The sequence below is a fragment of the Parasteatoda tepidariorum genome, chromosome 7 (assembly GCF_982258835.1).
Source record: "Parasteatoda tepidariorum strain Cologne lab strain chromosome 7, Ptep-v5.0, whole genome shotgun sequence".
Lineage (NCBI taxonomy): Eukaryota > Metazoa > Arthropoda > Arachnida > Araneae > Theridiidae > Parasteatoda > Parasteatoda tepidariorum.
This window is the reverse complement of record NC_141761.1, coordinates 73953391-73980972: the sequence shown is the minus strand read 5'-3', so window position 1 is coordinate 73980972 and position 27582 is coordinate 73953391. Positions and strand designations below refer to the sequence as shown.

General features: G+C 26.7%; 1 protein-coding gene across 1 annotated transcript in view; it reads left to right on the top strand.

Moving 5' to 3' along the window:
* The first annotated feature begins 85 nt into the window (after positions 1–85).
* LOC107455634 (arrestin domain-containing protein 4) overlaps positions 86–27582 on the top strand; it is a 74086-nt gene continuing 46589 nt past the window's right edge. Inside the window, exon 1 of the mRNA XM_016073268.5 lies at positions 86–395. Coding sequence (XP_015928754.1) covers positions 275–395 — 121 coding nt within the window. The 5' untranslated portion in view covers positions 86–274. The remainder of the gene's footprint in view (positions 396–27582) is intronic.

Here is a 27582-nt window from a genome sequence, read left to right as displayed (position 1 = left end):
TTAGTAGGCAGAACTCTTTGCTCAGCCCAAAATCGAAAATGAATATAACTAATTCATCTGACGTCACGTCTCAAAAAACCGGTTGTTGTCGAGGTCGTATGAGGAAATATTGCGCCCACCTACAATCATTCTAGACTTTTTACCTTACCTGTCCGTTTTCTCCACTTTCTAAGAAAGTTTTAAGCAAATGTCGTGCTGATGGAAGTGTTTATGCTATACTGTTGATTTTTTAAAAATTCTTACTAAGTTGTTCTTTTGCTTATTGAGTTAAAAAATGGCTAAGAAACTGAGAAAGTTTCTTATAATTCTGGATAATGAAAGTTTGCTCTACTTTCCTGGATCTTTCCTAACGGGACGGGTGTTGGTCGACTTAGACGAAGACACAGCTGTTACAGGTGAGAGTTTGTTTATATTGACTCGCCTTCTTGAATAAGAAATTAGGTTCCTCACTAATCTGTGAAATTGAAACAAACATTTGTAATTTGTCCAGAAACCATATCTAATTAAACACGTAAATTACTGCATATAATAAAAAAATGCGAATTTTAAGTCTTAATTTAGAAAAATGTAAATTTGTTTACAAAGTTGCTCTTTTGTTTACTGAGTTAAAATAAAAGGTCCAAGAAACTGAGAAAGTATCTTATAATTCTGAATAAAAAAAAATTGCTTTACTTTCCGGGATCTTTCCTAACGGGAAGGATATTGATTGACTTAGACGAAGACACGGCTGTTACAGGAGAGAGTTTGTTTATATTGACTCGCCCTGAGAGTAAGAAGTTAGGTTCACCACTAAACTACGTAACCGATACATTCGTAGTTTGTCCATAAACCATATCTAATTAAGCACATAAATGACTGCATATTAATAAAAAAAATCAAGAATTATAAGCTTTAATTTGAAAAAAAGTAGACTTGTCTACAAAGTTTTCTTTTAATTATTGAGTTAATAAAAATGGTCAAGAAACTGAGAAAAGATCTTGTAATTTTGGATAATAAAAGTTTGATCTACTTTCCTGGTTTCTTCCTAACTATGCGTTGGTTGACTTAGACGAAGACACATCTGTTTCAAGTGAGAGTCTGTTTATATTGACTCGTCTTCTTGAATAAGAAATTATGTTTATAACTAAACAGAAACATTCGTAACCGAAACATTCTTAATGTATCCATTAACCATATCTAATTAAATACATAAACGTCTGGAGTAGAATTTTAAGTTTTAATTTGAAAAAAGTAAACTAGTTTACAATCGTTTTTTCGTATCACTAAAATATAGTATTTAACTAAATTCAAACATTTGAAATCCTGCAAATAAAAACATAGCAATTAAAAACATAATAAACATAACAATTACATCGATTGCCCAAGTAATCGGCTTCTCGATATTGCACTTTCTGAAGTACGAAATTTCCAACTACATAAGCTTAATTGCCGACTTCTTGTTTGTAGTTTAAAATTAATGTAAATTCAATATACAATCACTTTTCAAAGCTATATATACAAGCATATAATATGGGTTTTGTTAGTAAATAAATTAAATATAAGTAATAGATAAAAAATACTTTCGGTCATTTTTGAATTTTTGTTCTTTTACACTTACTATGGCTACAAAAAACATCTACAAATTATATATATTTACTTCCATTGCACGTAAAACCTTTTAGTGAACTTTTTCTTTTAAGCTTTAAAAAATTGCTACTTTAGAACATTAAAGCTATACATTGTTAAACTTAAAAATTAAATTACCATGAACGTCAGTAATGTTCAATTTAAAATGTGAATTATCAATTTGGGCAGTATTGTTAAATTTAAAAATTAAGTTGACAAGTTGAGCACTGTTGTTATAATTAAAAAGTTTAGTTAGAATTGTTGGTCATAAAAATTTTTAATCTTCAGTTAAGTCAGTGTTAATTATATCTAAATAGACAAAAATAATACGCACAATATTTGGCAAGCAATATTTTTCGTTTTTAAACTGACAAATTTAAATTAAGTATATTTTATTTCTAAGCAGACATGTAAGCATATTTTTAATCTACAAATAGTTAGATAGTGCTTATCAGTAAATAAACAGTGTATACAGCTATTTTACATAATAATTATTTTCATAACTTAATGCAACATATATAATTAACTAACTATTCGATAAAAAAGTATAAAAAGTTTTTTTTTAAAGAAAACTTAAAAGAACAGATGAATATTAAGATATTGTGCAGATTAAGATTAAAAATTGACAAAATTAAGAAATTAAATTTATAACAACATGTAAAGCAGCTGTCATTTTTTATTGAATAACATAATATTTTACATTTTTCTAAACATTTTGTAATTACATTAAGAATAAAATCAAAAATCTGAATTAGATTGGAAGTTTAATTTTTTTTAAAGAAATATTATTTTTATAAGTATAAATAGTTTTAAAGTTTAGTTATGTAATCCATGCTATTAATAACTAATTTATAATAATTTTTACTTTTTTTAATAAGACATTTATTCTAGATCCATGTATTTCCATATATTATAGACTAAAAAATATGTAATGGTAAAAACTTATTCCATTTTGCAAAAAAAAAAAGAAAAAAAAACTCCGTTAAAATTAAAATAATTAACTTTTAAAATAATTTTTTATTATAAAGACATTTTCACAGTTTTTTACATAAGCGATAAATTGTTTTGGTAACCTTTAATCTGCATAAAGCTAATAATATGTTTTTGGCTTAAAATTTTAAAAAATAACATAACAACTAAATACTTATTTATTTCTAAAGTATTTACCGAAATACCTAATACTAAATATATTTGAAAAATGCTGAAAACGTGCAAAAGCTGATTAGGCCAAAAGAGTGGAGTAAAAACTGATTGTACTAATATAATGTGAATTGTATATTTTTTTTAATTTGGCATGATTTTTAATTTAACAAATTTAAATCTTGAAATACTTGAAATCCTACATTATTAAAAAATAAATAGCTGACCTATTAAATGCAAGAGACGGTTGACTTACAGTATTAACTACAGTATTTAACATTGTTTTTCTTTACAGAAGTCCTTTACTTTTAACCTAGCTTGTTCTATTAAGTTCAGGGCATTCCTTATCCAACTTAACCAAAAAATACCACTTGTTTTTTTGATCCATTTTAATTTCATAATCTATTATTTTTATTTTTTGAATTTTGTGTTTGTTGGTGGTTATTTTCTTCTACTTATGCTAAAACAATCAGTAAAATAGTTTTACTCTCCCCTAGTTTTTTCGTTTTGAAAACTGAAGCAAAATTCAAGTTACTAAGAAAATATCAATTATACAATTCGATTATTAAACTTTTTTGTTTATTTCTTAATATTTTTAAACTTGAATAGTTATTTTTTATTTTCCATGCCATACTCCACTTTCTATGTCTACACATTAAACTTTTAAGTTATAGTAAGTACGATTTTAAAAAAAGTAAATTGTATTCTTGCTTTAAAAAAAACTTTTGTTCTTAATATACAACATATCAACAATTATAGAATAAAAAAAACATTCTTTTAAAAAATATATATATCGAAAGAAGGTGCGAAGAAAGCTTCATCCCGATTGAATGAAAATTAAAACAATTATATAAGTTCATTTTAAACAGGGTAAATTCAATTTAAATTAAAGAAAATTTAAATTACTGAAAGTTATTTAACTCTCACTAATTTGACTAATATTTTACGGTTTCTCACCCATGTACATCAAAATAAAAGATCTACTTCTATAAATACATTAATCTCAATTAAAAGAATTCAATTAAATTCTAAGAACTAATCACGAAAAAACAGTTAATGAAATGCATCAATGGAGCAGCATGTAAAGTGAGTTATTCAAATAATGCGTCGAATGCAACTAGCTATGTTTTTCCTGAATGAAACAACTTTTTTTTTTTATAGTCTATTACTTTAACCTAAATAAATCGTTTAAAGTAAATTAAAGGAATAAAATGGTAAATTATTTTCAGAGAATTTTACTATACACTTCCTTTTATTCGAATAAGCATTTAGCTTATTTACAAACGTTTTGAGCATAAGAACTATGAAATTCGCCAGAACCAGATCAGATAAAAAAAAATTAATGTTTGTATCTGTTCTTTGAACCGCATATTTTTTTTAAAAAAAATCTCTTTTGAAAATTAATTTGTAACTCAGTATGAACTTATTTTTTACTTCCTTTTTATAAAATTATGAGAATGAATCATATTGAGAATCAGTACAGATCTGTATATATTTTTTTCTCGTCACATCAAAGACATTGCCTTCTTAAAAAAAAATTTTTTCTCCTTAAACTTGAAAAATTTTAAATTATGAAAAATTCTGGATCATATTACGGTAGGAAGTATCGACACTTCGGGTGCATTATCCGCAAAATCCATTCTTGCAGTAAAATATTATACAGTAATATTTATTTTCATCACAGTGATCAGATTAATAGAGCGTGATTTTACGGTAATTAATGCTGTAAAAATTACGATATATCAGCTTTTTTGTTCCTATAAAATTGTATGTTACGGTAAAAAGTACCGGCACTCTGGGTGCCGGTACTTTTTACTGTAATTTTATTCGGTATTTTTTGCTTTGCAAAACAGCATTCTTTAGCGAAATCCAATTTGAATATAATATGAACTACTATTATATTACGTTCTTTTCATTATAATGCAAATTATATATATTTATTAGTCATTAAAGCACAAGCAATTATAATACGGCCATTATAATACAAGTTTCAGGAATACTAAACCATTATATTACGTTAAATTTTATTTTAAGACTAAAACTTCAGCGCATACGTTAAAAATATATACCCTAGTTTTAATGATATGCTAAACAAATAAAAGATTCAACAGTTTCCCAACGAGGTAAAATCCTTTATAGCATCTTTAGTGCACAGCACAGACAGCCATGAAGTTAAGATTAGAACTATAACATTAAAAGAAAGCATCGAAAGATTATGTTTTAAAGATCAAAGAGATTTCGAAACGAAGAAAGTCGATACCAGAAGAAAGTTTTTCACGAAATGACGTCACTTCAAAGTAAAATAAGTTATTTGGTTCTAAAAAAAATACGATTTAAAATTTAGACAGTTGTTTCGGATGACTACAAAAATAGATTTCAAATTGAATTCGGTAGAATTTTTTGACATTGAGTTTTTAAATTTACGGAAGTGGATATTCTTTAAAGAGGCAGTAAGTTTTGAAGAGTTTTCTTTTCTTCCCCTTCCTTGAATTCTTTTTTTATGAATGCGTAAAAAAATTGTCATAAATGTTATTTTGTAATTAATCTTTTCATTTAATTGTTTTTATTCTTTAAAAATGTACCTCAAGCATTTTTTTTATAATAATGTTTCACAATTTTATGAAAAGAATAATTTTTTTAAAAATTGTTTCACCTCTTCACTATTCAACAAAATTTCAACTAGTTCAACTATCTCACTATTTCAACAACAAAATTCCTCTCTTCATTAATTTGTTTTAATTTTCAAAAATTTCATTTTAAGCCAAGTTTCCTTATTCATTTAAATTTCATAACAATGTTTCAGAACTTTTAAAAGTATATCTCAATCATTAAATTTCTTTTACAGCCATTGATTACAATTTTAAAAGAATAATTCCTCTTTTAATTTTAAGTTTTCTCTTGTTCTGATTAAAAAAATTAGCAATATTTCATTTTTTTCTTATTTCTTATAACAGTGATATGTAACTCAAATAAAAAAAATTAGTACCAAATTTCCTTAATGATTCATATGAATAATTTGAAAGTACATAATAACTTAAATATAAAAAGGAACAATCAGCTTAAAACAATTCAAATCTAAGCTTGTTTTAATTCATTAATAGTTTTAATTTTCTGATTTTTGACTAAATCCGTTTGGTGAAAAAAGAGAATTTTTATATGAATAAGTTATATATATATATATATATATATATATATATATATATATATATATATATATTGTGAAATAGCATCTGAGACTCTTTTTGAACTTAAGGTTTTCTTTTTTTTTTATTCTGTAAAAGCAGCAAAGCTAAACTGCTTTCATCACAGTCATTAAAGAAAACATAAAATAAACATAAGACGATTTTTTAAAAACAAAATACTGAATAAAAATGTGCTTACAAGATTTATGAAATCCTTTAAATTAATAAATGTATTAACAAAATTGGAAAAAAATTAAAATAAATAAAACTAAAATATTTAAAATGCATTTATTATTTTAAAGTTATCTAAATTGTAGAGTGTTTAATTATTTAAAATAATACATGACTTTGCATTTATCAAAAAAAAAAAAAAAAAATGCAAGAAAGGTGACATGGCTTAAATATTACATTGGTACTTATTATATTATATTGGTAATTTATTCTAGTGTTATTAAGAACAAGAGCATATTAAGAATTTGAAATAAACATAATTTAACAATCAAAATGAAAATTTTTGAAATACACTCATGGACAAAAAAAATTAGCGCACCAAGAAGGAGTCGTCAAAATGAAAAGAAATTTTACTTACGTAATGACTACTTTGATATAAGTAAATGATTAGAAAATCAAAGATTATCGTTTTTCGTTGATTTTCGTATCATTTACTTATATCAAAGTAGTCATTACGTATGTAAAATTTCGTTTTATTTTGACGAATCCTTCTTGGTGTGCTAATTTTTTTGGTCCATGAGTGTATATATTAAAATAAAGTAATACTTTTAAATTTTAAATAGAAATTGGAAATCATTCTACGTAATAAACTCTGATATTTACACAAAAATAACTGTTTAAATGTTTTTAACCCATTGATGTTTAGTTTATTTGAATTCAGATCTAAGGAAATTACCAAATTAAAAACTGGCAGTAAGTTTTTGATAAATAATGATAGATTTTTTTTTAGCTTATTATTTTTCCAAATCTAATCTGATACTGTCATTAAATGCTTGCAATTTATTAGATGTAGTAGATGTGGTTATTTATTTCTGAATTGACAGCATATTTAAAATTTTTATTTACTCGAAGAAAATTCTTTGTGAGTCTCACTTCTCAAATGATGCTAATGGGCTGAGACAAGACATTATCAAAAAAGAATTTTAAAAGAAATAGTAAGGAAAATATTACTAAAACAAATTAAAAAAGTTCATTAAATCATATGATCGTTCGTTAATTATTTTGGTGGTCTACTTTCTTCCTAATTTCTGTTTCATTATAAAAACTTAATCAGCTTAAAATTTTCTGTTTAAAAATTATATTTAATATTTCAAAATCATCGTTGAAAATCAATAATAATTGAAAATAATACACTTTAATATGAAATTATACGAACGATGAGCGACAAGCTCTACTTAGAAAATAGGTCAACGATTGAAGGAGTCGCAATAAGTGTCATCGCCTACTGTACCTCTGAAAGTAAACGTAGGTTTAAAAGCGAAAACTCTATCCTACTCGAATCCTTCAGGCAAAGTCTTCGTTTTGAACAACCGGTTTAAAATCACTTGATGAGTTTCGCAACAATAGCTTTTTAATTAAAAATATTTTGTTGATATTTTCATGATGAACTGTAAAATTTTTACTTAACATTAGATTAAAGAAACTATTTATTGTTTACCTAAGTTCTTTAATATGCAGTTTCTATAAAAGTATGACGGCCAAGTTACACTTGGAAAGAATATACTATGCAACTCATATGATTCCATAGAAAATAAATAATTTTCGAAATGCTAATACATGAGTATTTTTGCGCTTTATAAATGTACCCAATACAACTAGTTTTTAAAATGGGAAAGTCATACTAATCAAGTCATATAACACCAAGGATGGAGAACACATACGATGGTAAATATACACAGCAAAAAAAATCTGATTCAAATTATGGTAGAACGTACCGTCACTTAGCGTGCCGGTTCTTTTTAACGTAAAATCCATTTTTATCGTAACATGTTACGGAAAAAATTTATTATACTGCAATTCTTACCGTAATAATTACCGTAAAATCACTTTAATTAAATATATACTACTGTAAAAATTACTTTAAAAAGGAATTTTGTGGATGATTCATCCAACGTACTTTTTATCTCAATTTGATTCGGAATTTTTTACTGTGCATCAATATTTTTATGATTTATAAATATACCCTATAAAGTCTTAAAAATACTTATTTGAAAATGTAAGTATTTGTCTGCTTGTGAAATGCTTGTGAAAAAAAATTAAAATATTAAGAGAAGGTTTCTATTTCAAAAAAAAAAAACATTTCTTTTAATGAAAAATATACGTTTTTAGGAAAATACGATCTCTAACGCTATATTTAACTCGTATCATATATTACACCTAATTGTCAAACTAAATTAAAATAAGCTATTATTGCTTTATGAATATAAAATCCACGTTTTAAAAGACGCAATTTTTAGGACTCTTGCTTAACTAATTTTAATGGTAAATTTAACTGGACATTTAACAATTTTAAGAGATTTGTATAGATTTTACTTTGCAATATATTTAACCGAAAAAATTAGATAAAAAAGAAACTTCAATTTTTTTATAATAAAAGATTTTCTATTGTCAGATAGTTTTCACCTGAGAATTTTGTAAAATAAAAAAAATGTTTAATTGTAAGACAATTTGAAATAGGACTAGCGCATAATAGACAAGTATTGCGTTTATTCGTCAAAATGATAATTTTAGAAATAAATGACTTGAAAAACATGCTAAAATTTGCATATACCTATTTGTAACCATATTCTGAATAAAACTGTCACGTTTGATTTCGAACAATGAAAATTGAACTTGAGTATTTTCATTCACTCAGCATCACGAATATTTTTGCCTTTCATTTTTCGAATTCCGAAAATATCACGCATTTTTTTTTCAAAATAATTTAATTAATAATTTGGAAAATAAAATTTTAAAAATTTAGGCACAGTTAGAAATAATGTTCTTTTTTTTTTATCAAATTCGATAATTTTAAGTATTCGTTTGAAACCTAAAACTAAGGACAAATACTTTTGTTCAATAAAATACATTTTAAATATCAGAAATTTTGCTGATTTCCTATTGCATTATAAATCGTGTATATTTTGTCAAATAAAAATATATTTAATATATATATTAAATTCAAAACAGCTATTTTAATAAACAAAATGTTGTTTCATAAATATGATAAATATTAATAATCATCTTAAATTTAAAATGTATATAAATTTCAATAAAAAATATTTAAATACAATATTTTCTAACGTATCTGCAAAATAATGAAAATATAGTTACAAAATACTGTAATAATGAAAGCATATCTTGCATTTTAAGGATATTTTTGAATTGTTTACCAAATTGATAGAAAAAAACTTATTTTGCAGGTTATTATATTCCTTGCCTTTCCTTTTCGCAAAGATCCTACCTTTTATACTATAAATAAACTTTTATAACTACTAATTGGAGCTTTATACGGGATGTTTTGCAATTATTATCTTTGATATAAATATATTTCAAGAATCGTAGTCAAAAATGAAGTGAAAAAGCATATAATAAAGAAGTTGAAGTTCAAGCGAGAAAAAATCCCGATATCAAAATCTGTCAGATTCCTGGAGCCTGGAATGAAAAACATCAAAACCTTTTGGTTATCTGATGAGGTGTTTTTAACAAGCGACATTTTATGTCCTATCTGTTTCCTCCAATAATCCGACACAAGTCTTGATTTTCACAGATCTGCTTTCCCTAATTGTGGTTCCGTAGATTTCGACTTAAATATTGTGACTCTTATTGTGTATCTTTTTTTTTTGCTTTTTTGCTTCCTTAAGACATTAATTCTAAAAATGTACATTAAGGGTAGCTATTTCGGAACATCCTGCATTACTATTGTGGACTATTTATAAGGCATGTAACACCATGTATCGAAACAACTTGTGTAGCACCAATAAAAAGTTTGAGATACTTAAAATATTTATTATATCAATTAATTTTTATAAAGTTTGTCCCCTCAGGGGACAGTTGGCATGCATTTTGATATTCTGAGTATTTCAAATATTTAAAAATTTCAAAAGCTTTTAGTTTAATTTTATTAAGATTTTCAAAAGATTTCACGAGGGGAAAACTATATTAGTTTTCGCACTTATATTTGCACTAAATTTAAAAATAATTTCATTTGTTCAAAAGTTTTCAAAGCGAGCAAACCATGTTTATAATAATTTTTTTATATGCAATTTACAAACAGTTTCATTTGAATTTCAAAGCGTCCAATCAACACACGTAAAAAAAATTTGATGAAATTACCGTACTGTAAAAAAATGATATTTTTGGTACGAAACCCATAAACCTTCCTCATAACACAAAAACTACTATCCATATGGTAATTTTTTCATTTATATAATAACGGTTCAGCGAAAATTCTGTCTTTTAAAATTATAGTTCGGATTAAAACACATTTGGTAAAAAATACAAAATTAAAAAGCAAATTTCACCGAATAAATGGTTTTTGTGCCATGTTCCAAAGTATCATGATAAAATTACCAAATTTTCAAAAAATTGTGAAATTTATCAAGGTGTATAAAGTCATATTTTATTGTTAATTTTACCAAAATCAATACCAATGCGTTTCGGCAAAAATTACCTATCTTTACATGTCCAAATAGAGCCAATAATGTAAATTTTACACATTCTGGTAGTTTTGACTATACTTTTTTCTCAATGCAGAGCAATAAAGTAAATATATAAAGTAGTTTAAAGCAAATTCTATCATTTTGATAGTAACCGCATAAGTAATTGAAATAATTAAAATCGACTAGAAAGATTCAAATCACTAATCTGTTAATCGAATAAACTTAAATATAAAAACAGAATAGAATGTTTATACTCTATATAATATCAAATAATTTATAAGTGTTTCGGAAAATCTAAGTTGCATATTAAAATCAAATCAGTATAGAAAATGTTTTAACATATTTCAATCAACTTATTTGAACTAGATAATTAAATTTCGCAGATTCGAAACAACCATTATTCGAATCATATCATAATTCGAATCAAAAATTAAAGTTTCCAATTCACTCCTCTTTGTTAAATAAATTATTAATTTTAAAGAAATAACCACAAATAATTGTACAAATAATTGTATTTTTAAAACTCATGAAACTAAAAGCAATAACAATTAATTTTTAAGGGGCTGGAGTGGGAAAAAAACGTTTTTTTAACCCTTACTTCAATATCTTTCAAATGGAAGACGGTTAATGTCATTTCTCTTGCGAAAAATCATTTTAAGACACTAAGCCAATGAACCGGTAGGGCGTCGTAGGTCAAGACAATATTCTTTATTCGTAAGCGTGGGTTGAGATGTCTAATACAGCTTTGAATATCTCCGGTAAACTTCTGCGAAATCTCTTTCGTAGCGAAAGTGCTCCTAAGCTTAGTATTTATTGTTTACTCTTCTTTTTTATCTCTGATGGCAAATCTCTCAAAAGGGTCAATACACCTATTCAATGTGACTACAATATTTTAGATTGCTTTAATCCATAAATTGTTAGACATTAAATTTAAACTTGCTGAAAATGTTTCAGAAAAATCTATTTTTAAGATTAAATGCATTATGATATCATAAATTCGATAAGAAATTCCGTAAATACATATTTTAAATTTTTCGAAGAACAAAAAGGTATTTGAAAAATAAACGATTCAAAAAACAAGCATTTTAACTTTAAAATAATGAATTGATTATCAAATGAAATCTCTTTCGTGGCGAAAGTACTCCTAAGCTCAGTATTTATCTTTTTTTTATCTTTGCTGGCAAGTTCTTCAAAGGGGTCAATACACCTATTCAAAATGACAACAATATTTTAGATTGTTTTAATCCCATAATTTGCTGCACATTAAAATCAAACTTGCTGAAAGCTCTTTAGAAAAATCAGTTTTTAAGTTTAAATGCATTATGCTATCACAAATTCAGTTAGAAATGCCGTAAATATATATTTTAAATTTTTAGAAGAACCAGAAAGGTATTTTTAAAAAAAAACAGATTAAAAGGCAAGCACTTTAACTTTTAAATAATAAATTGACTATCATATGATATTTTTTGCTTAATAATGCTTTTCTTTTTAAGATAAGCATAATATTTTATTAGTTGGATTTTAGAGGAACATAAATTACTAACGCACGAAAACCGATACAATTCGTTGGATTGTAGTGGAACATAATTATTAAGGCTACGTGCTCAAAAAAATAAACCTTGATTTAAACTTCAGATCCAATGATCAGACTTTCATGGCAAAAGTGCTCCCAAGCTTTGTATTTATTGTTTGCCCTTCTTTTCTTAATTTTTGCTGGAAAATCTTTCAAAGGGATCAATACTCCTATTCAAGGTGACTACCATATTTTAGTTTGATTTAATCCCATAACTTGTTGCAGATTAAAATCAATTTTTAAGTTACTTAGCTGATGCATTAAGATATCCTTAATTCAGTTAGAAACGTCGCATATATATATTTAAAATTTTTGGAAGAACTAAAAGGTATTTGAAAAGTACAAGTTTTAAAAGATAAGCATTTTAACATTGTGATAATAAATTGATAATCAAATGATATTATTTACACGACAATTTTTTTCTTTTCAAGATAGGCACTATATTTTATTCGTTGGATAATGGTGGAACATTTGTTATTCATGTTAAGAGCGCGAAAAAAATAATCCCTGATTTGACTTTCTGATTCAGAATTTTACATACCCAGATTCTCTTTTAAAGTTACAAGAAGCTGTATACTTTCAATTACTTTAATGTTACTTATTATTTAGTGAAAGTAATACGGATAATAGTAGTTTTAAATGTACAACGTGAAAAATAAAAAAACGGAGGACCTAAATTACTTTTTTTCATATAATGATCGCGCTTTTACTCAATCTTATTTATTTAAGAGACAAAACTTTAAATGTGATAATTAGTTTAAACTAGTGATAGTTTAAGCTAAACTGCCATCATTTAAAATAAGTTATTTAAAATTGCATTAATGAAGTTGTGTTGAGAAGTGTTTGATTGATAACTCGATTTTCAATTAAGCGTATTTGGCAAAATTAAAGTATGCAAGGTATCATTCATTTAAGATTTTTATAAAATTACGTTTGAAAAAAGATTTTTATTATCAGATTCACATAAATAATTCGTAAATAAGTGTTTTAAAGTATGCAAAGGATAAAATTTTCAATTAAAGCAATTGATTATTTTTCACCATAGCACGAAAAAAAATTATTCGCATTAATAATTCCTTAGATTTACTGAATGCTTCATAAAAATAAATTAATAATTTGAAGCTCATAATTTTAATAGCTTATATCGAGGAGCTAATGGGAACATATTTTGCTAATGGGAACATTGTTCGACTTCTATTCATCTGTTGAATGTTAAAAATTTGAATCTATCACACGGAGAATTTTTTTTTTATCAAATTACTATATTGTATGTTAGTGACCTTTATATAAGAAAAATAAATAAAGGAAATTATGGAAGGAAAAAAAACTAAAATATACGGTATTTAAACAACATTTTGTAACTTTTCTGTTTATATGGTAACGGTTTAGCGGAAATTCTGATTTTCAAATTTATAGTTCTTATATGTACATATTTAGTCAAAAATACAAAACTGAAAAGTAAATTTTACCTGTGGTTCAGGGAATAGAGCGTTCGCCTTCCAATGAGGTGAACCGAATTCAAATACCATCGATGGCTGGTCGATTCGAATTTCCGAATTTCCTCAACCAGCTTGGATAGACCAAAACGCTGAAGTGAAATTTCCTCAGTGGTAGACGGATAATGGGTTAGAGTCCCTACGCTGTCAGGCTAATCAAGGGAGGTTCTCGTGGTCTTCTTCTCCTTGTAATGTAAATACAGGTTGATTCCAACAAAAAATCTTTCGCGACGGAGAATTCATCCCAATACTTTATTCTGCAGTTCCCTTGTCTTCCGGATTGGGTTCAAAAGTAAAAGGCTGCAATTCATTTTGGTAAATGAACGAGTTAAAACACGGCGTGCTATGAATAAACAAATTAATTGCAATCGTAAAATAATATAAATTTATTTGTAATCGTAACAATTGGGGTAAAAAAATAAATCTGAAAACAAGTTTGCTTTAATGTAAAATTAGTTTGATTTTAATATTATTAAAAGTGCATTTGAATCTTTTTATTAGATTATTTGTTTCATTATATTTATCTGTATTATTTATTTGCGTTACTTTTTTATGTTATTTTATAACCCGCATTGATCAGTCGACCTGATTCTGAATTTACGACTATCAATGTTCAACTGCATAGCTTTGTCATTTTTAACCAAACCCAGAAGGCAAAGGAACTCTATGATTAGGGATAGGGATAAAACTAGCCTACTTGGAGGGCTTTTTCATGGAACTAACCCGAATTTGCGTTACATGAAGAGAAAACTCTCGAAACCCTGCCACGGTGACCACCACTAATCATATTTTACGTCAGCACTGTGGTCGGTGCTAGCCGGTAGAAAAATTCGTAGCAACCAGCTGATTCTGAAAATTCGTATCAACGAACCTGGGTCACCTCATTAGAAAGCGAAAGCTCTATCCTCTGACCTACCAAGGCTCAATTTAAGTTTTTTTTATAGCCTTTTTATTTATAACCTTTATTATCTAAAATTTTGATATTTCATTTTCGAAAAGAAATAAAAAAAAATATATAGCTCAGAATTTTATTTCTTACAAAGCAGAATAAATTTTTGTTTTGCATAAAATTTTGTTTTATTATAGTATTGTATATATTTCGCGAATTTTGCAAAAAAAAAAAAAAGTTTTAAAAGATACGTGTATTCCATTTTGCCAGTTTTAATCAGGGAATTGTACATTTATCTGTATAAATGAATGTTAAATATTGAAATTAAGTAAAAATGGCTGATATATAGAAACATACGTTAAAAAAGAAACAAAAGCATGAAATTTTTAATAAATAATTTGTATAAAAAAAATCGTTTGAGCTTAGCAAAATTTCAACACTCAATGATTATAATTATTGGAATAGCAAATGCAATGAAAAAACTTTTACTTGAGAATAAACTCAAAGGTTTAATTATCTAACTTAGGTTGAAACAAAATATTTGTTTTTTATCACTACAAATGCTTGAAAAGTTTACATATTTTAATCCTTAGGATTTATATTTTTGTACGTTCAAATAGAAGAACGGAAGATTATAAATACATTTAAATAGTTAAAATTTGTTTAATTACCAAATAAAGAGCAATTAATTTAATTTTGAAATAACTCAATTCATTAAAAATAACAAAATTAAATGTGAGGGGTCAACAGCTTTCTTAAAACAAGTACATTTGACTGCATTAAAAATAATATCACCATTGGGATCTATCTTTCTAGATAATTAATTTAAGTAAAATTAATTTTATGAATATAGTTTTTCAATTGTCTGTTAAAGTTTTTATTGCAAATTAATATTTTTTCTAACTGGCGTATCAATATTTTCTCACTGCAGAATTACACTTAATAAAAATATTTAATAACTTTTTGAACAATGACTGTGAAACTACAGTAGAAATTTTCAAACTAAAGTAAATCGTAAATTTTTATTTAAATATCATTTTGCTGTGAGACAGGAATACATTTTCTGACAAACAATAAATAAAAATTTGAATTTCCACAGCATATTTTATTTCAAACATTAAACATTTAGATTTTTCAGACAATTCTTTCACAAAGTATTATAAGAACGAGAATATAATGTAACTATACACCGAAGAGCCATTACATTATGACCACCCTCCATCTATAACAATGGGCGCGCCCAGGTTTTCATGGTTTCTCGCCCAGGAACAATGCTTTCATGGGACACATTGGGACCCATAATCCTCATAGAACAATCCCTGACGTCTGTAAGCTACTTGAACGTAGTAGCAGACCAGGTTCACCCATTCATGGCAACAGTTTTTTATGTACGGGGATGGTGTTTAGCAACAGGATAGTGCACCATGTCATAAGGGTCGAATCGACATGGATTGGTTCGAGGAACATTCCAGTGACTTTCAAGTCATGTCTTGGCCCCTAAATTCACCTGACCTTAATCCAATAGAGGATTTGTGGTCCTACTCGGAAAACCAAATTCGTGCTGCCATGCTATCCCCTCGCAATGTGAGGGAATTGCAGGACCAGTTGGTGAGCGCTTGGTACCAGATACCTCAGACTACCTATCAGCACCTTGTGGAATCAATGCCACGGCGGGTGCTAGCAGTTTTGAGGACTAAAGATGGGTCTACATGTTATTAGCAAGGTGGTCATAATGTAATGGCACTACGGTGTAGTTAGCATTTGTAACAAAACTTTTAAGCATTGAAACTTTTAAGCTTTGAAATATTATATTTTAAGTTACTTTAGAAAGGTTTCTTGGTAATTAACTATTGAATAGCAATAAGCAAAAAATATTGAAAAATAGAACACAGCTATTGTTCACACCCATATTGTATGAAGCGTACCAATGCGTATATTGTGACTAAGTAAAGGAATTTTTTTTCTTTTTTTGCATTGGAAACAAAAATAAACAAAAGAGCAATAAGTTAGGCAAAATTGAAAGGTTAAGTTTAGGTAACCAGTTTATAAAAGCAAAAAAAAAAAAAAAATTATTATAGTAATTTAGTAATTTATAATTCTTCAGATAATTTATATATAAAAAGCTAGATAGATAATTTATAGATAATTTATATTTAGTAATTTATAATAATTTAGAGTTATTATTTAGTTCAAATTATGCTCAATAATTACAAACTTAATAATCATAGTATGATTAATAATTATAAAAAAAAAACTGTTTGAAATCTTTCTCTTAGTTATGCTTTATAATTTACGTAGATAAAATTATAATTTAGAACTATATTTTAGTTTTAATTATGCTAATTAGTGCTAAAAAAAGATATGGTTTTATTAGATATGTTCGTGTAAAATTAATATTACGCATTTTCACTAGAAAAAAAGGTTTATCATGACTAACACTGCTAATTTGTGTATTATTTACTGCTAACATTTATTTAAGCCTAAACTTCACGTCAGAAAGAAAGGTCAAATATTTTAGGATCTATGGTGGTACTATAATTGCTAGAGCGATGAAATAAAAAATAAACGGTTTTACTTTCTATTATCATGATTTAGCGCCAATATGCTGTCCAATTTATCCTATTACTCCAAAATTAAAAATATTTTTCGCTAGATGAGCTCCTTAGTTTTTGTATGGTGTACGATTCTTCAAATTTAAAAATTTTTTTTCCTGATATTTTGCAATTGAAAACGTTATGTATTTATGTTTTGTGTTGCACACGTTTTTACGATTATCTATAATTTTTTTAAATATATTTTTTCATTCTTTTAAAGAAGTTTTGATGCTCAAAAATGAGATTTCAATTCTCGTAAATAAAAAATTTAAAAAAGAGTTGGAATATATATTAGTACAAGAATATATATTCCAACTCTTTTTTAAATTTTTTATTTATGTATAACCAAGTTTTAAAAATCTTGTTCATTCTTATTTAGATTATTAATTTCAATAGATTTTTCTCGATTACAACGAACTTTGTAGCGAAATGCCCGACATCATTGCTGCTACATTGTAAATTGAGTATGGTTCAAGCTATTATCTTTGATATATGTCGAAAATTGTATATAATTAGAAATTATACCTTTCATAGTCACTATTTTTCTTTTGTCGCCCTTCTAATAAAGTAGTGTTCATGCAATTACAATAATAAACAAAATTTTTAAAAAAATCTTTTATTCGAATCTTTTACTTTTCTGTTTAGTTTCCATGAAGCGAACTTACACTGTTGGAAATTCGAGGAGAAAATGGTTAAATAACAATTTATTTAACTGTTATTTTAACATATTCGAAAAAAAAAGTCAAATAACTATAATCAAGATGGTACTCGAACTGTTAACTGTGAGAAAAACAGTTTATTAACTGCTTTCAGCTAATATGGTTAAGCAACCAGAATTGTATCGCTTCAACTAAGCCCACCTAATAAAGCCACTAAGTTACTTGCAACTGCGTGTATTGTAGCCGAGAGGGCTAACTATCCAGTCTCATGACAGACAGGACTGTGGTTCGTGTCTAACCGCTGACTCCATATTCCTCTATTCCTTCTAAGACATGAAAAATTTCCAGTGTCCTCCATCCTCCGATGCCCACCAGCTAACGAAAAACTTTTTTTACTGTTTTAAAACCATGCTAGTTGTAAATGGATTAAATTGGTAAAAAGGTAAGGAAAGGTAAAAAATTTATCTTCCCGGAAACCTTATTTTTTATCAGATGGACTGACTGCTGTCGGTCTTTACCATAATTTTAGAATGAAAATTTTAACAGTTCGTCACAGAATTCTTTTCTACAAAACACTATATATATTTTACTTTACTTTTAATTTATACTTTACTTTCGAATTTATTTCTAAAAGTTTGCCTTTTTTTTTTAATTTTTCTAGGAAAGAACTTTAAATATCAGGCCCATTAACTTTTGATTAATTTAAAAATAGCATAGTTGCGTAGTAAGAGATATTTTTGCTTTAAACAAGGTGTTTTTTTTTAATTAAAGATACTTATTTATTTGTTCAAATCTTAGAAGCACAAATTTTAGCACTTTCCGTCTATCTACGTTACTTAAGTTTCAATTGGAGTTGAATGCTGCTGATTGACAATACAAGTTTCAATTGTTTCCTTGGACTCAATAGCGCATTCTGATTTTTAAGATTTTTTTTAAAAATTTAATTGTACATTGAGGAAAAAAGCTTAGTCAAAACTACCAGAATATGATAAAAGTACCAGGGTTCCTGGTTCTATGCGAACACCAAAATGATCAACAATATTATATTATTATTACCGAAACGTTTTAGTAATGATTTTAGTAAAATTAACAATGAAATATGGTTTGAAAAATATATATGAAAAATTTTGGTTAATGTGGTAATTTAGTAATTTTATCATAATACCTTTGAGCCTAGCATAGAAACTATTTATTCGATTAACTTCACTTTTCAGTTTTGTATTCTTCATAATGTGTGGAAAAAAGAACTATATTTTCCTGTAGAACGGAAATTTACAGATTGAATGTTTTAAATGGCATATGTTTTGATTGGTATATTTTCGTTTTTTTTTTTTTAATCAGAAATGCCATTGCCCTGCAGAACCATAATTTTACCAGATTTTTTTTAACTCCATTTAGTATTGACTATGTGCAGTATTGACTATGAGTGGTATTATAATATTCAATTGTATTCTTCACTGTTCAAAGGATCCTGCAACATAAAATTTTGTATATTTAAAAAATATCGAATTAGAAATTGAGATATATTTAAGAGATTTTTAAATAAATTTTTGACAGGGATCCTTTTAAATATTTATCTAAGCGCGAAACACTTCACTACTGAAAGCAACTATTATTAATTATATAAAAAAGAATAAGATGAAATAAAAAGTCAAAGAATCGAATAATTAGTTGTTTTTTTTTAAATTTCTGTTCTTCAACCAGCATTGAACATCGTAATAAATACAAAATATAACTCAGAGCTCAATGAAACAACGTAAATGCATCATTTGAAAAAAAGAAAATGAGACAAACGCAAAAATACATTACAAAGGTCGAGCTTCAAATGTTATGTTGCTGTTTTTTTCTTTTTTGAAGAACGAATCGGGCATCATTACAGTAGTATATTGTTAGCTATGAATTCTAATTTCAATTACAAATCTTGCTTCTTCATTGTGCGAAAGAAATTGAATAACATTCCATAAATCCTGCCAACCGCAGTAGTCGACCCAAAGTTTAATGGCGTTGTGTGTTTGTATGACTATCTTTCTCGAGTTAAATTTCAAGGTTGTTCATTTGTGAGTCTAATAATGACTGTTGAAGGCGGTTCTCTAGAAAGGTAAACGTTACCGGAAGTCGGTGAGGTATATACTAACTCCGACAAACAGTTCTTCAATAAATGCATGAAAACACACCTGATGAACTATAAACCATTTTACCCTGAGCTAAAATAATTATTGGCACGAAATTACGTGCGCGGAAAAACGGGGAAAGGTATAATAACAGTTGGGGAAGTATTTCAAATTTGCGTATTTTTAGTAGCAAAAGAAAGAAACTTTTCCGCATTTTTGTTTATTGTTTTATTTGTGTGGTAGCAGAATTTGATAATAAACTCACGAAGAACCTTGCGTTTTTCATAATATGTGGTGAATCATAATAATAATATTGTTATTAATATTATTATTATAAATTCATAAGTTGTTTTATTCAGGTCTTAATAAGGAGTTTTATTGTTAATATTTTTAATATGATTATACTCAATTCACTTGTTTGAATAAACGAAATTAAAATATGCATTCTCGGATGGAGAAAAAATTCTGGTAGTATTATAGAACTATATAATAATGACCTTTGTGATTTAAAAAAACTATACTTCTGGCATTATTAACGAAATATACGGTATTCATTTGGTAATTCTTCTGTTTAATATGGTAACGGTTTACTGGAAATTAAGGTTTTTAAATTTATAGTTCTTTTGACCATTCATTTAATGAAAATTAAGAACTTCGAACAAATTTTACTGAGTAACTGGTTTTTATGTACTCTATGATATCATGATAAAATTATAAAATATTACCGCATTTACCGAATTTCACCATAATTTTTTAATAAAATATTATGCATTTTACTTTATTTAAAGTTCATAATCAATAATTTAGATTTATTTATACAATTTTACTATACTTAGATTACAGTTTTACTATATTCTATATACATTTACAGCATCATTTTCCAAAAGATTCGCGTATATGGCATTATAAATAAAGCATATTCTTCTATCTCTTTTCCTCGGAATAGGATAATGTTGTAAAAGGTTTCTACTTGATAATATTTGGTTCGAATTTAAAAGCTATATTCAAGTAAAAATCTTTGACAAACCAGAAACATTAAGAAAAAAATTACACAAGTTCTAGTTACATATTTAAATTTAATATTAAATGATCTTTGTCAGACTGTCAATGAAATAAAATGCTTGCAGCGAAACTATACATTTTTAATCAAGATAATGGGTAGTCAATTTAGTTAGATAATGAAGATAAGAAGTCAAAGGAAGGAATTAGGATTAATTGATATGACTTCAGATAATGGAGTAAACAATAAAGTCATTCCCTAAACTTCTATTTCATGCTTTTTTTATTTGTATACTTAGAGTATTCTTTTACGTAAATTTATCTTATAGGTACAACATGTTTTTTTGATAAATAATCAATATGGAGTTTTCTCTTCTCTGTTCATAGTATGATGTATCATATAACAGAATAAAATGAAAGCAAGAACGAAATAGAATAAAATAGAAGAATCAGAAACATTAATTGTTCAGTATTTACTCTTCAAATCTACGACAAAAATAAGCATTTCCTTTTATAGATAATTGAGGGTTCTAATGTAACTTGAGCAAGAAAATTGCATTTCTGCAAAATTGCGAAGTGATGTTTTTATTAACAAGGCGTAACACTCCCATGCCTTGTCACTTTTTTCCTTTAAATATCTTTTTCCACGATTAAAAAGTTCGATGGGCTAGGATAGTCTGGTTGGTAAGACGTATGACTCATGTTCGTGAGATCGGGGGTTCGAATCCCGCCGGCCGAAGGAACCTCGTGTATTAAATTGTGACTGATGTGTCTTGAATCTGTCAGGGTCACCAAATCCTCCGAGTTCCCATAACAAATCGATACCTTTGGGGATACTGAATCGCAGATTGATAGTTCTCTGGTTCAGGTCAAAACTACGATCTGCGGATGAATGGATGGAATTATAAATGGATTTGATCTGTTAAACAAGCTGGGACGTATGTGTGTGGCTGTAATCGTATTCTAGCCATAGATTGCGTCACTAAAAAGCAAGAAACGCACTATCTGCCTTAAATTCGCTTGGTTTTCCAAGCAGGTTTGCTGGCATGGTAAGTAGGCAATAGAAACAACAACAAAAACTTACACATTTATATACCGTAAATTTCATTTCCTTCGCACACACTTCTCTTTAATGACACCCTGATGATTGTATATTTTCTCCACAATTAATTTGCAGTAAATATATGTATAATATTGCTAATTTAAGTATTATACAATGGTTTATATTTTTGTAAAATGAAGTTAATTTCTAAATAAAACATATGCATAGCACAGAGAAAATATTAAGACGAATTCGAGCTAGGCTTGACAAAGCAGAATCGGATAGAAATTATAAGTTATAAAGTCCTTTAATACAGTTTAAAAAGAGATTTAAAAACTAAAACATAGTCATCCTTATTACACAACTCAAACCATACATACATATTTTAAGGCGTAACCTTTGTATCTGTAGATATATAGAGGCGTAAAAGACAACAACAAATTTATATCAACTCGGACTCCGATTGCAAACAATTTACTAACGATATCCAAAGTTCGCCAACGTTGATGTTTTCGGGAACTAAAATAATTCAAATATGGTGCGAATGCGAGTGAGCTTGGTGCAAACTTTTTCCATTATACGTTATTTGATTTAAAATACATACTTCAAATTATGTATGGAAGCTTGTTTCGATGTTAACGTAAAATAACAAGTGAAGTGTAACACAATTTTTTGGTTTGTTTAACATACCATTTGGAGAGAAAATACTCAACAGTTTTTACAGCAGGTATGTTGAGTTAAAGTTAACTATATTAAACTGACTGTAAAAATGAATTATTTTCAAATATTTGAAAAATATACAGCTGTAAGATCATTTATAAACTGTTAAATTTTTATTATTTCTGATTTTTTGGTGCTGCAAACACTCTGCAAAAAATGCAATTTATTGCTCATGAAATAACACAGTAGCTTTCCCTTTTTAGGTTCTCTTTTTCTGTTGTATTTTGACACTTCTTACGCTACAAGGCACATAGAAAAATGCATTGGTTTAGATTCCCGCGACTCTTTCAAACTTTGGTCTTTAAATTAAAAGTCATCTTATTTATAAATCAAGAAATTTCACATTAAATTTTAATTTTAAATATTCCCTATTTTCCATGAACATTCTCAATTAATTAAAAATACGATCAAATAAATCCAATAATGTTTTTGAAAAAGCGTACAAAATTTCTTAAAAGCCTCCCAGAAATGCTTTTTGAAACTTAAAAGAAGTTGAAATTTAATCAAATATCTTCTAACTACTTACAGTTTTTAAAGATTTAGTAGATTATTAAAGTCATTTTAGTAATTTTTCTTCAAGTTAATGCATTTTCCGGTTATAGTATTATCCTATTATACCATAATCCAATTTTACTCTACTGAACGCCAAAATCATTTCCCATGAGTACTAAAAATGTCTATTGTGCTGAGAAATATATAAATGGATAAATGCAATGGAATATGCTTCAAGGTGAAAATCATTATTTATTTATTCATATTATTTGTTAATTATTTTACTTCAGATTTAAATTAAAACTCAAATTTAAATCATAAAAGTTAGAGAACAGCGAAGTAAAAAAAATGTATTTTACATTTACTATGCTCAGAATTTCATAATAGCAAATTTTACGTTTTTAATATTCTTAATATAGTAATATTACGCCTTATCTGATATTTGTATTGCAGTTATAGTTTAAGCAAAATTTTAACAATTTGTTATTTTAACATTCAAATTATGATTAATACTTCAAGTAATTATTTTTATTTAAATAAATACTAATCATGGGTTTCAGAATTTTTTGAAACCAGATTCAAAGGTAAATATCAAAATATCAAAATTTAAAAAAAAACTGGGAAACAATTAAAAAAAACTGAAAAGAAAACAAAAAACAATCAGGAAACAAAGCAAATAACAATTTTTTTGTGTTTAATACTGATGATGTGCTTTTTTAATTATGATATTTAATTTATTAAGCAAATTGGGAAAAACAAGTTTATTCATATTTTTAAGTGAATTTGAATACTGACTTTCGAATACATCGAAATTGCAAAAAACTTCTTAACTACCATGCTTTTAACATAAACATTATTTACTTGGTATTACAGGATCTAATCATATCGCACACATATGGCTTTAAAGAGTATTCTATGATGGCTACCCTTTATATATATTCTTAGATATGCATGTAAAAAAACATAGTTGGCCATCTTTCAAGTTCTAGTGTTTTCAATACAACTTTCCATGGTAAATATTCTTAAAATTTGAAAAGGTTTTTTTTTCTCGTTTTAATATTAAATTTTGACGCCTGATATGCATGGTTTTCTTTACTTTATTTTTGATAAGGGTACATAACATTAACATTATTTACTTTTAACATAAACATTATTTACTTGGTATTACAGGATCTAATCATATCGCACACATATGGCTTTAAAGAGTATTCTATGATGGCTACCCTTTATATATATTCTTAGATATGCATGTAAAAAAACATAGTTGGCCATCTTTCAAGTTCTAGTGTTTTCAATACAACTTTCCATGGTAAATATTCTTAAAATTTGAAAAGGTTTTTTTTTCTCGTTTTAATATTAAATTTTGACGCCTAATATGCATGGTTTTCTTTACTTTATTTTTGATAAGGGTACTAAAGAAATATATTAGGTAGATTTCTTTCGGAAAAATCTGCATATCAAGCATAAAACATTTATACTATTCAAAATTGATAAAAAATATTTGTTTTTCCTTTCTTGATTTTTTCCATGCAACTAATTTTAAAAGATCATATAATGGTTTTAAAAATTTTAAATATACATGATATTTTTATGTTGTTTTATACAACAAAACCTTGATTTTTTCAAATAGAAATAAAAAATATTCTATTAAAACATTTATTAATTCATAGAATTCCGTTATTATATTAAAAAAAAAGTTTATTAGATTTGTTCACGAAGCTAGAGCTGAAAATTTTTATAACTTTAATTAATATTTAAGACACTTATTACTTGTTAAAAATCCTGTCTCGTAAATGAGCATCAATTTTTGAGCTCTTGGAACATGCCGACTGTTATTTCCGATTTGTATGTTTCTTAAACGATAGGGGTTTTTAAAAAAATAATATTTTTCAGCTTCAGTTTCTTGCAATTGTTTATTTAATTTAAGACATTTTCTTTATATTTTTTTAACTTACGAGTATACGTCATTAAGCATATATATTTCATTAAAATATCCGCCCTACTTTTTCATCTCGTTTTACACTTGACATAAAATAACTCAAGTATAGGTATTTTAATTGGTCGTAATTATCACATAATCGATATAAACATAAGCTGGGGAAATTTGACATTTATAAGTTGACCTTATAATGGCACTTTCAGTTTCTATAAATAATAGTGGCATAATCATTTTTAATATGTAATGAATTGTCATTTTCTTTTTTAAATTACTAACTCGGTCAACAGTTTCATGTTTCTGCTTTTAAAAGATATTGTTAATTTAAAGAAAAATATTTTCTTAAATTAAACACTACGAAATAATAAGGAGCAGAAGTCTTTGTAAAACCAATTTCGTTGTTTTATTCTTCAGTGAGACAAATTAATATTCTATAACTTAAATTAAATTTGTTTTTTTACTAACATTTCAATTATATTTTATTTATAAAGGGCTTAAAAGAAAATCCTATTCCAATGTATGTTGCAATTCAATTACAGCTAAAATATTTTATTGCAATATTACAAGTTCAAAATCTTGAAAACATCAAACATATCAACGCAGAAAACATATCAATTTTCAATAAATATTTTTTTTTAACATTTGATTAAATTAAATTTGGAATTGTTTGAAATTCTTTATGGAATATAAAACTACGAAAATCGTAAAACTTCAAATTCTTTCTAAGACTTGAAGAGCTTTTGAATTTTTTTTTTTTTGTTTCAAATTCATCTAAAATCTTTAAACTAATTAAAAAAAATAAACCGAAGAGGAATTGAAAAAATATATTAAAATGTTTTCAAGTTTTAAAACTGCAAATTTGTTTCTATTATTTGTTCTATTATTGTTCTATTATTGTTCTATTATTACAGCAAATTACTATTATTTGTTTCGATAATATTTTTAATTTTTCCTCACGTAAATGGAATTTTGCTACATTGTAAAAAGTTCCGTTTCAAATTACGGTACAAAGTACCGACATTTGGAAGGGAAATGATATGCAAGTCATATGATTCCAAACATAATTAATTATTCACAAACTACTAATACATGAGTATTTTTGTGATTTATTAACGTACCCAATACAACTAATTTTTAAAATAAACATGCCATACTAAGCAAGAAAATGCTAATCAAGTCATATGACACCAAGTATTGTGAACTCATAAGATGGTTAATATACACTGTGAAAAATTTCGATTCAAAATTACCGTTAAAAGTGCAGGCACTTAGGATGCTGATACTTTTTATCGTCAAATTCATTTTCACTGGTACATGTTCCCGAACATAATATCGGATATACCATAATTTTTACGATAATACTTACCGCAAAATCACTGAATCACTCTAATTAAATGTTTATTAATATAAGAATTACAGCATAATATTTTACGGTAAAAATAGATTTTACGGATGATGTACCCTAAGTGCCTATACTTTATACCGTAATTTGATCCGGAATTTTCTAAACTGTATTTTTAGTGTACATACAGTTTCACTTAATTTTTTATAACTGTACTAATGTGTACAAAAAATTTAAATAATTAATAAGAAAAAAATGTACAAATATTAATTAATTGAGAAACTGCGAATTAGGTTTTAAGATGTCATTCTATACATTTATAGTGAGATCAAAATGAAAATTATTACAGTATCGAAATATATTTTAAGATTAATAACATGTCTAGTTTTTACCAAGTTGAAAAGTTTAGAAAAAGAAAAGTAATAATTAAAATCTGTTTTTGCCGGCACATGATCCGGAACAAAATCTCAGAAATACAACAATTTTTAAAGTACGTGTACTCCCGATTATCCGGGTTAATCACCGGGACAGGTCGCACGGACAATCGAAAAACACGGATAATCCGAAAACTCCTTTTATTAAAGAAAAATTCAATATCAGTACAAAAAATATAAAAATTACTGACATTTGCATGCATAACATCAAACTAGGAAATTTCCTTTTTAAAAAATGTGTAATGCGTCTTCGCCATATGTCGATGCACATATTTTACGAACCGCAGTAGTGTCACCGTAATCAAATCCTCCCATATAATCTAATAAAGTTTCCACAGAGCAGCAGAATGAGAAATAGTATTTCATTCATTTACTACATCTTCTACATCAGTTACTATCATCACTATTTGATTTAACAACATAATGATGTCTTCATCAGTCAAATACTGGAAGCCAGGCTCACATGCATCACTTTGAAACCTATCTTCTAAATTTTCTTCATCAAGAATTTCGAAACCTTAGATTCTTTTGCTTGTTCGAGAATACTGTTATCATATTTTTCTTGAACATCTGAAGAGGATTGTTCATCAAGCGGTATGATCTTTCTCCAAGATCGTGATAGATAACGTAGACGATTTTACCTTTGGCCATGCTGCTGATATTCCATATACTGCAATCCAATAACGAATATTGCTTCCAAAAATTTGGTAGTGTTG